The sequence below is a fragment of the Syngnathoides biaculeatus genome, chromosome 7, assembly GCF_019802595.1.
Source record: "Syngnathoides biaculeatus isolate LvHL_M chromosome 7, ASM1980259v1, whole genome shotgun sequence".
Classification (NCBI taxonomy): domain Eukaryota; kingdom Metazoa; phylum Chordata; class Actinopteri; order Syngnathiformes; family Syngnathidae; genus Syngnathoides; species Syngnathoides biaculeatus.
The window spans coordinates 16,066,870-16,085,089 of NC_084646.1; the positions used below are offsets into that span (position 1 = coordinate 16,066,870).

At 40.6% G+C, this 18,220-nt stretch overlaps 2 protein-coding genes across 2 annotated transcripts; both read left to right on the forward strand.

Annotated features, from left to right (window-relative positions):
• Positions 1-4,366: 4,366 nt before the first annotated feature.
• On the forward strand, positions 4,367-11,810 carry LOC133503670 (tyrosine-protein kinase ZAP-70). Its single transcript, XM_061825487.1, has 12 exons — positions 4,367-4,771; positions 6,263-6,423; positions 6,515-6,653; positions 6,729-6,807; positions 7,120-7,142; positions 7,229-7,268; positions 7,436-7,631; positions 7,747-7,953; positions 9,976-10,168; positions 10,550-10,690; positions 10,773-10,885; positions 10,993-11,810. Exons 1-12 carry the CDS (start codon positions 4,367-4,369, stop codon positions 11,108-11,110), a joined length of 1,815 nt encoding a protein of 604 aa, XP_061681471.1. The 3' UTR covers positions 11,111-11,810.
• A 2,092-nt stretch (positions 11,811-13,902) lies between these two features.
• On the forward strand, positions 13,903-17,662 carry mob3a (MOB kinase activator 3A). The gene is made up of 3 exons (XM_061825488.1): positions 13,903-14,320; positions 16,061-16,263; positions 17,265-17,662. The coding sequence occupies exons 1-3, from the start codon at positions 13,903-13,905 to the stop codon at positions 17,292-17,294; spliced, it is 651 nt and encodes a 216-aa protein (XP_061681472.1). The 3' UTR covers positions 17,295-17,662.
• Positions 17,663-18,220: the final 558 nt, after the last annotated feature.

Sequence of the window (18,220 nt, forward strand, 5' to 3'; positions counted from 1 at the left end):
ATTAGCAATGCTTATCGCCAGTACTACAGTATGGCGCTTGTTCATATACGGGTCACAACCTGTCCCAGTTGACTTTTGCCAAGAGGCGGGGCACGCCCTGGACCGGGCGTAATCACAAGGCACATATTGTACACACAAACCACTGCAGTATTCACACTCCGCCTAAGGAGAACTTAGAGTCTTCAATCAATTTAGCATACATACTTTTGCAATGGGCCTAGGAAGCCCAAAGAACACCTACTCAAGCACAAGGAAAGCTTGTAAAGTGCCCACAGGAAGCCAGAGCCTAGAGTCGAACACAGAACCTCAGTACTGCGAAGCAGACATAATCGCCCACTGTTTTGTAACAGCATCACCGCAGCCAAATCCTTTATTACAGCGCACTGAGCTACTGCCACCGTGTGGCACAATGTCGTAATATCAAGTTTTCCTATTTGTCACTTCCCATAGGTTATGCAAATGAAAATTATTTGAGCCAAGAGTAGTTTAGATTCGCATGGAAATGTTCTTCCTCACAACAAAACGGTCTAGTTTACCACATTTGCCTCAGAGTCAAGAGGTTCTGGGTTCAAAACGCAGCTCCCTGCTTCCTGTGTGGCGTTTGGAAAATATGACATACAGTGGAAGGTCCAAAGATGACATTTCTTACAAGATGCTGTTTGACCTGCATTTCGTACCGATTTTAAAACTACAGTACATTTGATTTGATTTTTCCAAATTTAATCAGATATTTAGTGCATGCAACTTTATTTGGTCCTATTGCACTGTATCCATCCAGTTAAAAGTGGTTAAAGTTCTTCTATTAAAAAGCTGTATGCTGCGTTTAAGCCAAGCTCTAATTAACTCATAACATTTAAAAATTGTTTTTGTTTTAGAATTGCAGCGTGGTGCCGCTTTGGTTCTCCCACCAGTTGTGACAGCACATGACGCTGTACGCATAAGCAGATGCGTCTTATCTCTGAAACAACAGCCTTGGTCTACTTTGAGGGAAGACGTAAGTACCTTTTGTCACTCAAGAAGTTCCACGAGCAGTATTTTTACTTTTAAAACTTATCATCACACTGAGTACAGCAATGTGCCAAACAATGCAAATTAACAATTTATATCAATTCTAGATGTACTGTATTCGTTTATGTCAACACAATGCAATATTCTGTGATTGGTTTTTTTTTTCATTTCATGTCATTTAAAAATGTCAACACATTTTTATTGCTATTTGATCCTGAGTGTATAACTTATAAATGACCGTGTTAATGGAATTTTATTATAAATATGTGTGTTTTCGTAGCTGAGGATTTAGCATTTCCTATTCACTAATTGTAATTATGAGTGTGAATTGTAGTTTGTTTCCATGTACATTAGGGATGGAGTGGGTTAAAGGAAATACTAAACAGAAGAAATAATATATAAAATGGATTGATGGATGTTTTGTGCTCGTACCCAAGCTGTATTAGTTATGGTTGACAATTAGCGCATTGATGTAAAAATCATCCCATAATATGCTTGGGTTAGTGTCCTAGATGTGATGAGCAGATGAACCACAAAAAAAAAAAAAATAGTCCCGCACACTTAATCTTGTTGAGCTCATCGTAAAAATGTAGACCACGTTCATGTTTGGAGCTTGTCAGGTGGAAATGTAAACATCGAAAATCATTTCAACATTATTGAGCGATGCCAAAAGAGCCAAATATTCCTTGAATTAAATCATTTTAGAATGTGAGTGATTTGCAACAGTAAGATGTTTTTTTTAAATATTTTGTCACATTGAAATCAACGTTTGTGATTCAAAGCTGTGCTTTAAAACAGTTTTTGCGTGTGTGAAGAAAAACTGGAGAAAGTGCCACATGACATTGTGCTCGCTGACATTCATCAACCCACCTTTTTGTTTGTGAAGCAAAAAAAAAAATGAGAGTGTTTGTAAATTAATTTGTCCCAAAAAATTATAGAATGTATTTTACAGATATACTAAATTTTTCTGCCATTTATGGAATATTTCCTTTGGCCTTTCCAGACCATGTAAAAGATTATGAGTGTTTTTATTAATTTGTTCATTACGATGATGTGCTCTGTGTTCTCATATTTATTAGATTTAATATTACATAATTTTATAATCTATTTAATTAAAACAGTTCTTTGATCAGGCCCGTGACAAAATTTACTTGGTTTTGCTTGTGCTTGATTTGACTTTGATTTGACATTGATTATAGAAACTATCATCTGTTAACATTGTTAGTTTTTCCTGGGAAAATCTCTCATAATCGTCATGCATTTGAAATGATAGCGTTATTAAACTTAGAATGTTGTCACAACTAAAAAACTTAAATAGATCCACTTAAATATCGACTTTACAAATGCTTGAATCATGTCAATTAAATCCTCCAAGGTCCATCTTCAATCGCCGTAAGCAACTTTGGACAATATAATACCGATTTGAATCATATGTGATAAAACAACGTGGGGGAGCATCGAGTCGTGGCTTGTTTGATTAAAAAGGAATACAAATGTTCTTGTTTGAAAAAAAAAAATGTTAGAAGCGCAATGATGTCTTTTGCCCTTATTCATACGGGACGGTAGTTGTGTTAAGCACAAGCAGGACAACATTTTATTATTCATTTATTATAAACTTGAGAAAACCTTCTGAAAATTGGATCGACTGAACATTAGTAACAGCCCAAGGGGGACTGACATAACTGAAAAGTACGCAGCACGTACTGTGTGTGTAGGAGGAACAAAATAAATGTTATGAAGGTAAGAAAATATCCCAAGGCTCCTGTATTCTTTAATTTCTTCCAACACAGATATACAGTATATAGATTAAAAATTATTCATGAACAAATATTGGACTGTTCATAATATTATTATTCTTCCCTAAATGTCCACAAATAGGCCAAACACCGTGATAGAAGATTAACCGGCCACTCATGCCTATTTGTGGCTGGTTAGCGTTTAGTTGGGCGATAGTTTCCATTGCCATGTTTTCAATTATGTTTTTCTCAACCTTCTTAGATGTGATTCCAACGTTTTGGCGTTAAATTGACTTTTTTTTTTTTTTTCATGTATTCTCAGCCCTCGGTAGTCCATGTTGTGGCTTCTGAAGGTATTTGTTGTGGTGAAGATGAGTTCAGGTCACAGTATATTCCTTCCTGAGGACACTTTGTAGTTGTCCATTGTGGGTGTTTGTACGTGTTGTTAGGAAGCTGAGGTTTTCAGAACATTCGGTATCACACGGCTTCAAAATCACACTGTTTCCTGAAATATGTCTATCTTATGAATTTGTGTTCTGAATATGGAAGATCGATGTCGTAAGATATTCCTTCACATTATGTCAATGGTAATTTACATCATAAATCTAACAATGCGAGCAAGTTATCTCTCTTTGTTGTGTGTTAACGTCACCAAATATAGGTTAATTATTACGTTATACTCTTTTCGTTTATGGATAACCACCAGATTCCGATATGCCATGGCTCGTTGTGCGGAATAATCACTGAGTAACAGTATAATTTGTTTTCGGCTCAACACAAATGTTTGACTGTCTGATCCAGAATGTTTTTCTTACACACGAAAAAAAAACCCAACACAAAAATAACCACCTGTTCAACTGAAGAATTAGATGATAGAGAAAGGAGGCTGTGAGAGCGAGCCACAACTTCCTGTTGTGGCTCTTGTCTCCAGCTAGTTGCAATTTTGCAGTGTGGGTGTTTTCTCGTTAAAGATCTCAAGACACAAGGTGCCTCACGCTTTGTCTTTGTAATGACGAAATTCCTGGAAAAAGCGCTGCTAGTTTGAACGCGTAAACCCTACGTTGGCAGAGCAATGGGAGGGTCGCATTTAACATAGTTGAGCCTGGGAATCACAGTTTCTGATACAGCTGATAGGGGCACCTGCCCATGGGGGGGAAGGGGAGGGCATTCTGTGGGGGACGGCAATACAGCGAACCAACCCCTCACCCCCCTTTTTGACGATCACACATGGAGGTGCCTGGAGAGACAGTCGTTCGGTCTCTGTAAAGCAGTGTTCGGCTTGTAGCTCCGGTATCTTATCCGGTATTGATTACGTAGTAATGTTGCCTTCATCAAGGCCCAATCTTCAACTATCTTGGTCTAGTTCACGGGTGATTGCGTGAAGGTATAAAAAGATAATCCTGCACTATGTCCCTGAGAGTCCCTCATAGAGAATTGTGCCAAAGTACTTCAATCTGTAGGGGTATATGGCGGACAAGAAATAGACTTGTGCTGCTCTTTATGATCATCATATTCCTAAATGTTTCAGGTTTGATGTGGCCTTTGTGTTCCAGGCTCTCGGCCCTCCACATAACCCTAACTCCAGGGCTCCAAAGATCAACTCAGCTCTCTGAAGTATCACCATGTCCATGGATCCCGCAGCAGAACTGCCTTTTTTCTACGGCAGCATCAGTCGCTCCGAAGCTGAGCAGCATTTAAAACTGGCCGGTATGGCTGACGGCCTGTTCCTGCTGCGTCAATGTCTGCGGAGTTTGGGTGGATATGTCCTCTCTCTTGTATGGAACTTGGAGTTCTACCATTACCCCATTGAGAAACAGCTTAATGACACTTACTGCATCGGAGGAAGCATACCCCACTGTGGGCCTGCTGAGCTCTGCGAGTTTTACAGCAAGGACCCTGATGGGCTGGTGTGTGCTCTGAAGAAACCTTGCTTACGGTCCTCGGACACACCGATCCGGCCCAGTGTGTTTGATAGCCTGAAGGAAAACATGCTGAGGGAGTATGTGAAGCAAACCTGGAACCTTGAGGTTGGTTGCCTCCTGACAGATTCACACCATCTATCAAATTCATTCATGTAACCCTAATTATGTATGATGAACCCCACATATTTGCAGCACAACATTCATGAATTCACCTATTTATAGATTTTGGGGGGGGGCTGGAAACAGCTGAAACTCCCAAATAGTCACCGTTTTGGACTCAGGCCAAATCCATGTCTAATGGAAAAATATTGCTTTGGTGCCATCATTTGGCTAAGGGAACTACTGAGGGGAGGAGCTTCATTTGCTCAGGCCAAAGCATTGTCTAATGGGAAAAAAAATGGTTTGCTGATATCTTGTGCCATCTAGCTATCTATAGAGCTTGTGCACCTACATCATAAAATCACGTGACTTTTGTTTGCGTCGCCATATTGCCGGCCTCACAAAGCATTGTTCAATGCTAAGTCGGTTGGAAACGATACGAAAGTCTTATAGCATGATGCCCAGAGTCTTGTCCGATACCCTTAGACATTTAGAAGGTGAAAATAAATGAAGGTACGTGGAAAAATTAGATAAACTCGGCATAGAGGACCCGTATTTAATGTCGAAGTCGATGTTTTCGCCAATAAGAAATTGAACTGTTAATTCGCTTCCTCTTGCCTTGGAAAACTGGATCTACACATGTATCTTGTGAGTAAGTCGTCAAAATTTGCATGGAAAATTTTGAAAGCATATAAAAGTCTGGACGCATACAAATAGTTGCTGGATCTGTTCTCAATCAGGAATGAATCTCACATAGTGACGTGAATGTGGAAGCATTCGGCCACACGTTAACCTTTGCCGGAATCCATCGATCTTTTCTAGTATTCAATCCAAATACCAATATGTAAATAAATGACCCCTGATTTTACACAAAATCTCATTCATTAACTATGATTTGGGGAAAAAAAAAAAAGAGTACAGAGTCGTCTCCACGGAATGTACACGGAAGCGATTGTGGCCACACTTAACGTCCATCAACCTATCTGCGACAGACGGTTTATTTTCTTTTATAAAATACGCATTGTTCTCAAATGGGCCAACAAATAATTCCTACCTGAAATGAATCTTATCACGATACAGGCGTGCCTGTATTCTGGTTGGGCACCATCCGTCATGTTTAATTGCAGAAATCCACCGATATTTTCTGGTCTTTTCAGCTGGTATTCCATAGAATGATAGCTCTGAATAGCACAACAGGTCTCGGGGATTGTAAATATTCTCATCAGGTTTAATGTCTCCCACAATGTCGAGCAGCTCTGTTTGACCAGCAATATGGCGCCGGGAAAATGGTGAGGTCACGTGCACAAGCTCTAGAGGCAATAACAAACTAGTGGTGGTTGTCAATTACTTGCAAATTTTAACTATTTGCAGCAGCCCTCAGTGCTTATCCCCACTGTGTTCACTGTATTTTATTATATTTGTGATTGACAATGGTGGAGACTTCAAACTACCATAACGACAATAAACTCATTTGTCTGTTTTGTTTTTTCCTCTCAGGGTGAAGCAATGGAGCAGGCCATCATCAGTCAAGCGCCTCAACTGGAAAAGCTGATCGCCACTACGGCCCACGAGAAGATGTCGTGGTATCACGGCAAAATCCCCCGAAAGGAAAGTGAGAGGCTGCTTTACTGCGGAACACAACCAGATGGCAAGTTTCTGTAAGTAGCTCAGGGTGATGTACTTTTGTCAAGTATCAAATGTCTTTACAGCTCATCTGAAGGCAACTTTCCATCATCGGCCATTTTTCAGGATTCGCGATAGAGACGAGTCTGGTACTTTTGCACTCTCTGTAATGTATGGAAGAGCCGTTTATCACTATCAAATCCTCCATGACAAGTCGGGAAAATACTACATGCCAGAGGGACTGAAGTTTGACACTATTTGCCAGGTACATACATTGGCATTTTTTTCATACATATTCATATTCAGTCACAAGTTAATGACTTTTTGTGTATTTTACCAGCTGGTAGAATACCTGAAGATTAAACCTGATGGCATGGTGACAGTTCTGGGGGATGCATGTGTCAACCGAGCTGCTGGAAGTACTGAAAATCTTTATATGTTTTTACATATAAATTAATCCAATATTAATATTTTCAGATCCGGAAACGTCATCATGCCTGGTATTGCTGGTCAAAAAGACATAATTATGATCTTAAAATGGAAACTTTCCAACACTTGGGTGATTGCCATAAAACTGTGATTTTTTTTGTTTGTGTGTGATATTTACTGTCAATCAAAAGAGATGTATTTCCTTTGCAAATGTATAAATTTTGATGCATTGTGATTTTTCAGTCCATTGTAATCTAATTTCTTTGCTTTATCTCTCCCCTCTCAAAAAAAAAAAAAAATAGTGCAACCCAGTTTCCCCGCAAATGTGAGTATGGAATACATGATAAAATGTTGAATTCCTCCCACTGCGTTTGTCTTTTTTAATGAAATGATTCACTGTCATGCTTCCAGAGGCGAACAGGCCCGAACCGCTACACACCACCACCTCGAGGTCAGTTGCCCACATTGCAGAATGTGGGCGTCGCAGTTGATTATATAATCATTTCATTTTCCAACTCAATAACCGAGGCGTTTAAAAAGAGCACCACAAATGTAAAATCCTGTTATGAGTGCTTGAAGAGCTGCTGCATTCAAATGTGCATCTTTCCTGCGTTGTAGCTGTGACTTTGACGCCAGTCGCACCTGCGCCTGCAGATAATGCGCTTCCAATGGACTGCATTGGCTTTAACCCTTATCACAACCCCAACGACATAAAGAAGTTCAACATCCCGAGGAGTCGACTTTTCATTGACGAGGTGGAACTCGGCTCTGGCAACTTTGGCTGCGTCAAGAAGGGCGTCCTGGATAGTGACAAGTGAAGAAAACCTTTAAAAAAAAACAAAAAAAACTCCAAAGATATGATAGCGATGAACATCTTAAATGGAGATGTTTATGCTAATTTTTCATTTTTATTTTTTGCTTTCCATCAGGGTCCAGTTAGATGTAGCCATCAAGGTGCTGAAGAGCGACAATGAGAAGCTCATGAAGGTGGAGATGATGAGGGAGGCCGAGATCATGCACCAATTGAGTAATCCCTTCATTGTCCGGATGCTGGGGCTATGCAATGCTGAGAGTTTGATGCTGGTCATGGAGATGGCATCGTGTGGACCGCTCAACAAGTTTCTCTCCTCAAATAAGTATGTTTGAGTCCACTTAGACCATTTCATAAGGTTTGTAAATGTAAAAGAGAAAACAGAAAGGTGAGCATCTTGGCGTAGTTACATGAAAAGCAGTTATGACTCAAACTTTTGCTGCAAGGTAAAAGGTTTATAATTAATCTGTCAGAATTCGTGAATGGGGAGGTCAAAGACAGCGAATGTTATAAATAGTTTTACAGAGACGATTGCAGGACTGCCGGCATTTTTAGTTTGTGTTTTAGTAAAATGGAAAAACAATGCATTGCATGCTAGTAGATTACAAAACAGGGCCAAAAGAGCGTATTTGTGCCATTAATCTGAGCAACAGTGAAGTCCATTATTTAGTCAGTCCCTCAGTGGTCATGTTATATACTGTATATTGTACTTTATTTTTCTTTTCACCCCAAAATGTGAAGAAAATAAGTATTTGAACCCCCTGCTATATTGCAAGTTCTCCCACTTAGAAATCATGGAAGGGTCTGAAATTTTCATCACAGGTGCATGTCCACTGTGAGAGAGATAATCTAAAAAGAAAAATCCAGAAATCACAATGTATAATTTTTTTAACAATTTATTTGTGTGATACACCTGAAAATAAGTATTTGAACACCTGAGAAACCCAATGTTAATATTTGCTACAGTAGCCTTTGTTTGCAATTACAGAGGTCAAACCTTTCCTTTAGTTGTTCACCAGGTTTGCACACACTGCAGGAGGGATTTTGGCCCACTCCTCCACACAGATCTTCACTAGATCAGACAGGTTTCTGAGATACTTGGCGTTTCAGCTCCCTCCAAAGATTTTCTATTGGGTTTAGGACTGGAGACTGGCTAGGCCATGCCAGAACCTTGATATGCTTCTTACGGAGCCACTCCTTGGTTTTCCTGGCTGTGTGCTTCGGGTCATTGTCATGATGAAAGACACAACCACGACCCAACTTCAATGATCTGACTGAGGGAAAGAGGTTGTTCCCCCAAATCTCACAATACATGGCCGCAGTCATCCTCTCTTTAATACAGTGCAGTCATCCTGACCCATGTGCAGAAAAACACCCCAAAGCAAGATGCTACCACCCCAATGCTTCACAGTAGGGATGGTGTTCTTGGGATGGAACTCATCATTTGTCTTCTTCCAAGCACGGGTCGTGGAATTATGACCAAAAAGTTCCATTTTGGTCTCCACTGACCACAAAACCTTCTCCCATGACTCCTCTGTATCATCCAAATGGTCATTGGCAAACTTAAGACGGGCCTTGACATGCGCTGGTTTAAGCAGGGGAACCATCCGTGCCATGCATGATTTCAAACCGTGACGTCTTAGTGTATTACCAACAGTCACCTTGGAAACCGTGGTCCCAGCTCTTTTCAGGTCGTGGACCAAGTCCTGTCGTGTAGTCTTGGGCTGATTCCTACCTTTCTAAGAATCATTGAGACCCCACAAGGTGATGTCTTGCCTAAGGCTCCACTCCAATTGAGATTGACCGTCATCCTTAGCTCTTCCATTTTCTAATGATTGCTCCAAAAGTGGACCATTTTTCACCAAGATGCTTGGCAACTTCTCCGTAGCCTCTTTCCAGCCGTGTGGAGTTGTACAATTTTGTCTGTGGTGTCTTTGGACAGCTCTTTGGTCTTGGCCATGTAACAAGTTTGAGTCTTACTGATTGTATGGGGTGGACAGGAGTCTTTATGCAGCTAACGACCTCACACAGGTGCATCTGATTCAGGATGATACATGCAGTGGAGGTGAACTTTGAAAGGTCGACTAACATGTCTTTGAGGGTCAGAATTCTAGCTGATAGACGGGTGTTCAAATACTTATTTGCAGCTGTATCACACAAATAAATCATGAAAAAATCCTACATTGTGATTTCTGGATTCTTCTTTTTAGATGATCTCTCTCACAGTGGACATGCACCTACGATGAAAATTTCAGACCCCTCCATGATTTCTAAGTGGGAGAACTTGCTATCTAGCAGGGTGTTCAAATACTTCTTTTCTTCACTGTAAACTAAACTTTCACTGCAGGGACACAGTGGAAGTGGAGGACATTGTCAACCTGATGCATCAGGTGTCGATGGGAATGAAATATCTGGAAGAGAAAAGCTTTGTGCATCGGGATTTGGCAGCGCGCAACGTCCTGCTGGTCAACCGACATTTCGCCAAAATTAGTGACTTTGGCCTGTCCAAGGCCCTGGGAGCCGACAGCGAGTACTACAAGGTACAGAGGTCCAATTGTTAGGAGGAATTCCAACATCCCATAGGTTATCACCCATAAGGTGTTATCTTTGTACGGTAAATACTGAACTTATTTCCTTTTGGCCTGATTTACTGACCCTCACCTGAAAGGAATGTGGGAAATGCATGACGGGATCACTGAATGACAGCCAGTACAGTCACTGCTTGGCTTAAGGGCACCTTGGCATAAGTCAAACAGACGAACATTTCTCCAACAATTAGTTGAATTTTTTAAATTTTAATTTTTTTTTTTGTCAGCAGCAAAGCTCAAACTGTGATCGTTCGATTCCAAAGGGCAATTCATTGTACATGAACTACTGGCTGTCCAATAAACTGTAATTCTGGAACATGAAACCCCGAACAGGCCCGTTCTACGGGACCATGGCCGCTGAAGTGGTACGCACCCGAATGCATAAACTTCCGCAAATTCTCCAGTAAAAGTGATGTGTGGAGTTTTGGCATCACCATGTGGGAAGCCTTCTCATATGGCGGGAAACCTTATAAGGTACTGCACATGCAGCAGGTGGATCACAACAGAAATGGTCTGAGTCACAGAGTTGGCTTGTGTTCTGTGCAAATGTGTCCAGAAAATGAAACAAGCGGAGGTGAACAGTTTCCTTGAAAGTGGGAAACGCTTGGCGTGTCCGGCCAAATGTCCGGATCGAATGTATGCACTGATGCAAGAATGCTGGACGTACAAGTAAGACAATTATGCCAGAATGAGTCTCTTGTTATTTATTTATTTATTTGTCATATTACATCACTTTACACGATATGTTTTGTCCGCTTCTGTTCTTTTCTCACCAGACATGAGGACCGTCCTGACTTCAAAAAGGTGGAAGAGAGCATGAGAGCTTACCATTATTCCGTATCAAAGAAGGTTAAGGCATCGGAGGCAGCCACTGCTGCGGAACCCAACAAGTAGACATTCTGTCCCGTGGCTACACAATGTATCCATTCAGCTGGTCATTTAACAAGCAAAACAAAGAGCTATTTATGAGCCGCACATACTGACCGGCCTTAACTCCAGCAGTGATCCAGCGAAACAGGCTTCATTGACAATAAGTAAGAGGAGTGTGTCGGCTACATGAAGACGCTTACAGGAGATTTTTTATCTGTACGGATGTCTTTAGACGACATCGATGAGCAAACTATTTCACTGTGGGATTTTTTTCTTTCCAGTATACTATCCTATTAATACTTGTTTGAATAGGTTTTTTGTTGAGGCTATATTTAAATTGAATGCATACATGTTGTGTCATTTCCATGAAATAAAAGTCTCATAAATGCGCTAAGAGATAATGCATGAGTGAAAATAAACTAATGTTTTACAATGAGTCAAAAAGAAAGAAGGAAAAAAATCATTTGCAGCACGTTGAATATTCAAACCCAAGTAAAACATGTTTGCCAAGGAAGTGGTAACCGTGGCTTACACTTCTGCAAATACTGTATGACTATGAAACGTACAGCACCGCCTCTTCTTTCCCAGCTTGCCTATTTTGTGCAGAAATAACCTTTTCCAGCATTGACACACATCATACGAAGCAAGTTCAACTTAGCGACTTTTACAATGAATTCGGTATTTTACAAATTCCCCTTAATAAACAAATATCGATAGGTTTATAAGAACTATCAACGACACTTCTAAGGTAAAGATATTTAGTTCGACGCGCATGTTTTTTAATTTAGTTTACTTTTTTATTCATTGGAAAAACTATTTAAAAATGAGAAAATGACTCAACGGCCATAAGAGACAAGAAGTTTAAACCGTGCATATCCGTGACGTCTGATCCTTTTTCCAAAGCGGATGTCTGAAAGCCATTATTTTGAACGTCAATACCGGAAGTTACCAGACCCGTAACCATCATTTCTTGACGTTACTTTTCGTTTCAAAGGGAGGAGTCTGACGTTAGCCGCTTTCATTTACCAAAGTGTCACGTTTGTGGAATTTACAGTAAAAATAGCAGCATGAAGGACATTAGGCAAACGCATTTTAGTAATTGTACGTCATCGATGTAACGGTGTCAGGCGACCGCTGGCAACTTCGTACCAAATATCGAAGAAATTTGGCGGAACAGGAAGGCGGAACAAGTAAGTTGGGAAAAGTACATTTCCACTGTGCGATTTCGTCATCGTCTGAGCTGCCTTTTGATATAGCGACTGTATTCTTTCCCATGTACGAACAATATGATTTGAAAAGTAACGTATTTTTTTTTAAATATTGCGATTTGGTAGGTTGGTACCGAAGCAACAAGTCCCAAGTGCGTTAGCTAGCCTCGTTTGCAACAAAGTTGGTACAGTCGTCATGCGCTTCACTGTTTAATCTCCTGCTTTCACGTCGGGTACAATGATGGGAACGTTAACTCCCTGTTCAAATCAAATGCATTTACGCTACGCGAAGTTTAGACAAACCTGTTTCAGGTTGCCGTTAAATCGCCGAAAGGCGCTTTAGCTCGGGTTTTATTGTCATTCCGAGCATTCTTTCGTTTCACGACAGGATTAGTGATTGAAATAGGAAATGAGTCATCGTGTTGAACGTCGCAACCTTTCCCTTTTGCTTTTATTTTTTATTTTGTGCGAACGGGCAAAACATTCATCTAAAGTTTCTATATGTTTTTCCTCCAGTTTTTTCATTTATTATTTTTGCCTACGAAATTGTGTCTGTATTTTTCTATTCGCTGATTATAACATTTTGGATCCACGGAGCATGTAAGCAAGATTAGGCCTGTCAGTATCAAAAGTGGGGCACAGATGCTGCTGATGTGTAATCTACTCGACAGTTGTTTCCCGACCTCTATTGAGCCAAAGCCCACATTTTATACGAGGAAAAAATTCACATCCACCCACCAAATACACAAAAAGTATCAGAATCCTCATCATGAGTCTATTTTATTTTTTATTTTTTTGTAGGATTTGAAAGGACTGAAGTAATCAATTAGTAATAATATCAAATATGAGCGTTCATCGGAGATGACATGCAGTGGCGACCCCGAACGGGACAAGCCAAAAGAAATGCATACATACAATCTAAATACTGTTGTGTGATACATTAAAATACACTCACAGCCAACTGTTTGTTCCTTTGAATTTCTTATTTCTGAAACCGGTTTAAAACAGGATTTCTCTAACTTTCTATACCAAGCAGCACCTGGAAAAAAAAAATACTTTCTGCAAGTACCATTATCATGACCAAAATTAGACAGCTACTGTCATAAAGCAACTTTTAATGGAAGAAAATAAGCCAATGGTTTTATTCCTAAAAGTTAGCGTCGGATATTATTGTATTGTTGTAATATGATGCAGTTTAAACATTAACCTGTTCATGTAGGGAAATGCAAAAAAATAAACCTAAGATTTGCATATTGTTACTTCATAAAAAAATCAGCATGTACAGTATTTTCTTTCCAATATGTTTGATTGTATTTTATGTTTATTTTCTGTATTTTGTATTGAATTTAGTGATTTATCTCTGTACCACTAGGGGGACCCCATGTACCCAGTGGTACACGTACCACATTCTGAGAACTGCTAAATTTGCTTGGCTAACAAACGCATCATTTTCTTTCACTTTGCTGTCTTTACAGAACGGAAACAAATACCCCAAAGCCAGCCATTACATAATTGCACAGTTCTCTTTTGACTGCTTCAAGTATAAATAAGTTACTAATTCATCCAACACGTTGAAAGCTAATCTTCCCGGGATCTCTGCGCGCAACCATGTCCATGGCCCTGAAACAAGTTTTCAACAAAGACAGGACATTCCGGCCCAAGCGCAAGTTTGAGCCCGGCACGCAGCGATTTGAGCTGCACAAGAAGGCCCAGGCCTCTCTGAATGCAGGCTTGGACCTGAAGCAGGCTGTGCAGCTTCCCCACGGGGAGGACCTCAACGACTGGGTGGCAGTCCACGTCGTCGACTTCTTCAACCGCATCAACCTCATCTACGGCACCATCAGCGATTCCTGCACCGACCAGACCTGCCCCGTAATGTCTGGCGGCCCCAAGTACGAATATCGCTGGCAGGATGAACACAAGTACAAGAGGCCCACTGCGCTGTCGGCCCCCAAATACATGAGCCTACTTATGGACTGGATCGAGGTCCAAATCAACAATGAAAACATCTTCCCCACAAATGTCGGTAAGTATCAAAATGAGCTGCTGATGAGCTTAAGGACCGCAGTTAGAAAATGTGTCTATTACAAACTAATGCAGGGATGTCAAATTCATTTTTTCCACGGGCCACACTGTAGTTCTGGTTTCCCTGAAAGGAATCGAATTGAATCGTCTCATCATATTTACATCATCAATTTATGAACTAGTTTTGGAATCAAAAATCAAGAGTAGTGGGGTTTTTTTTTCAATTATTAATGTTTGGTAACACAAAAATGCTTGTAATATCTCAACTTTACCATTTATGATACACAAGAATTTGAAATTTTGGTCCCGATTCTTCCAAGAACCATGGAAATTGACACTACATTTGGCATCGCGGGCCACATAAAATCATGTGGCGGGCGGATCTGGCCCCCGGGCCTTGAGTTTGACACCAGTGCTCTAATGTGTCAAGATTTTTCTTGTTTGCAATTTAAAAGCTTTGGATAAGATGTATGATTGCTAGATTACAAAATGTTAGTTTTATTCACAATCTTCCAAGTAAGTTAAAGATCTGAAAGGGCAATGTAAAAAAAAGACACACCGAAGAGTCTTGTTAAAAAGCCTGTCATTTATTGAATAGACCACTATGTGAAATCAGGCTTCAAAATGGTCAAGAAGTGAGACATTCTTTTCAGCTTGCACTTGCTGTGGGGCGTGTTGCAAAGTGCTCTCAAAATCCTGCCTATTTAGCCGTCAATCAAATGCCCGCCTTCTTTCACGGCCGTAAACAGGGAGAGAAGAATTTGCACCAGGGGACATTGCACACGATCTCACGGGCTGCAGAGAAACGGCCTTTGAGTGATATGACCATATTTCACACCGCCAGGACAAATTTGTCCACTTTGAAATTCAGATGGACAACACGCTTCTTTCTGTGGGGGGCAAAGAGTGGACGGTGCTGTACAATAAGTAGCCACACCCCCACAAAGTGCCTTGATCCCCCCCGGGTGATGTGATGGTATAATTACTGTAAGTTAAAAAGCTCCTCGGAAGAAAGCAATGATATAAGTTGGAGTTATGAATTCAAAGACGTTTGCAAACCGAGTTTTAACATTGCCACACGTTATCTTTTTTTATTCTTTTAGAAGCGTTCAAAACCTGTTCAATGTTCCACAAAACATTGCCTGTACAAACAGGTTGGCTGTGTTATTCATCGCAGGAGGACACATTTCTCATATTTGCTTGCGCAATGTACACAAACCTTTTTAAAATTCTTTTAAGAAAATTATTCTATAAACTGATAATTCCAAAAATGACTAAGTGGACAAACTATTTATGTCAACATTCTTGACAGACAATGAGGGACAGATGCAGTTCTTCACTGAGATTAGCCGCATTGGTAAATTTACAAGGCTACATTCATTTCATTGCTACCGCTGCCTTGTTGCCATGGTGTTCTCATTCTTTGTGAAAAAGTGAAAATTGTTGTGGCTTTGCATTTCAGTCACCACAGAGACATGGAAGCCAAGGATTTATAAAGTAGGTCACACAATGTACAGCAGGTGTTTATTAGGAGGAGGGGGGTGGGGGGGGAACCTGAGACTCCTGCCCACTGGAAAATATTCCAAAGATATTATTGGAGAGGGGGGAGGATGTCCTAAATAAATTACACAGCATTACAACAAGGACAGGCAACATGATGGCGCCAAATCAGAACTAATCTTTTGTCAAATATTGTCTTCCACATGCTGTCAATGCCTATCTCCGTTTGTCTGACCTCAAGGTACTCCATTCCCTAAGACCTTCATGCAGGTGGCTAAGAAGATTTTATCCCGCCTGTTCCGTGTGTTTGTCCACGTCTACATTCACCACTTTGATCGCGTCAGCCAAATGGGGGCAGAAGCTCACGTCAATACCTGCTACAAGCATTTCTATTACTTTGTCACAGAGTTCAACCTCACGGACCACAAGGAGCTGGAGCCTCTGGTAAGTTAAAAGGACGGCAGCCGGTCACATGACGACCAAAACAGACTGCAACCTTGTTTCGAATCTGTTTGTTTATTCACAACTTTTCAAAAAAGAAAGAAATGAACAGGGTTATTTTTTTTGGGAGGAGGGGGGAGAAAATCTATGAGGGCAGTGTCACAATTCATACTGTTGTTTGAAACTTTAAAAGGAAAAAAAAAAAACCCACATGGAATCAGATATCTTCATATCAGTTAAGTCTTTTCAAATGTGGGTAAAAATGTATCGGGATGAGAGAATGTGAGTGCAGCGTAGATTAGTAATTGATTATATCTGAATATAAATCAATATTTGAAGTTGAAATAAACCGGCAGGCTACCTATAAATAAGAAATATAAAGTAAGTACAGATCCTAGCTTTATAAAAGCATATTGAAAAACATCCACTGTAAATCTAATCAGGTGACTAACACTCAACACCCCCCCCCCCCACACACACACACACATTTGAGCAGCAGCAATTCTGAAGATTGGTCACAATTGACATTTTAGCATGCAAAAAAAGCACCCATCCATCTATTTTCTTTGCCGCTTATCCTCACGAGGGTCGTGGGGAGTGCTGGACCCTAACCCCGAACTGGTTGCCAGCCAATCGCAGGGCACATCGAGACAAAACAGCCGCACTCACAATCACACCTAGGAGCAATTTAGAGCAATGTAGCATATTTTGGGGATGTGGGAGGAAACCGGAGTGCCCACCCGGAGAAAACCCACACAGGCACAGGGAGAGCATGCGAATTCAACACAGGCGAGGCCGGGATCAAACCCGGGTCCTCAGAACTGTGAGGCCAATGCTTCAAAGCACCCAAACCACAGCAAAAAGTAAATTAGAGCCCCTGTAAGTCAAGGTACCACTCCTGTATAGCAAAAGCTTAGTTCTTTTGGGTTGGGGGCGGGGGGCAGGATTATGTTTTCTGCTCTATCTCACTGAAGCTGTGCATTTTCTTTCTATATTCTCCACAGAAAGAGATGACCTCTCGAATGTGCCACTGAGGGGGGGACCAAGCTGATCTGTGGACGCACACGCCGGACAATCACATCCGTCCAAGGGGAGGGGGTGTGGGGCTGGGGACTGCAGTTGAGATCTTAAATGACAAGTACATTCATAAAGAGTCTATTTTTATATTTAAGTACTGTAATCTATTTTAGCTACAGACTAGGTTTTAACCAAGAAGCTCAACTTTTAGGTTGAACAGAAAACATTTGTCTCAGAGTAAGTATTAAAAGGTCTATGGTGTTTTTATTTGAATTTCAGATCATTCCAATATGCTTTTGCTTTTTCTTGTCCAAAAACGTAGTGTGATTTCTTACTGTACAGCTGTATGATCACTTTGTTGTTGCAATAAAAGGTCCTACTCTTATTACAATCTGTATGAAGTGATTTTTTTTTCATTCACTTGTAACACTTGTTTTACTGATACCAATCTCCAAATGAAGTAAACTCACCTACTGTAAAATGAGGTACACGTGTCGACGTACAACATTACACATCTGCTCAACAATAATAGTGCTTACTTTTTGATCTTATCAATGTATCAGAATTGTTCAAATTTGTCTGTTTTACACCTTTGCAAACTACAAGAATGTTTTTTTTTTTTTTTTTAAACTTCCAGGGGTCTCGGTTTCTGAACTAACTGCACTGCATCGATTAAAATTACACGTGGTTTATGCATGCCGTGTGGTCATGCCTTGCCTTACCCTCATACAGTTTTGGACCTGAAGGAGGATTCCCTTACAAGCTGTGCAGAGACATCGTCCCCCTTGCCCCCACCCAATCCCAAAACCCAAAAGAAAGATTGCCTGTGAGAGCTAAAGCCCTGTATTAATCAAATACTCATGTATCCATTTTCCATACCGCTTATCCTCACTAGGATCATGGGCATGCTGGAACCTATCCCATATAATTAAATGCTAGTTTT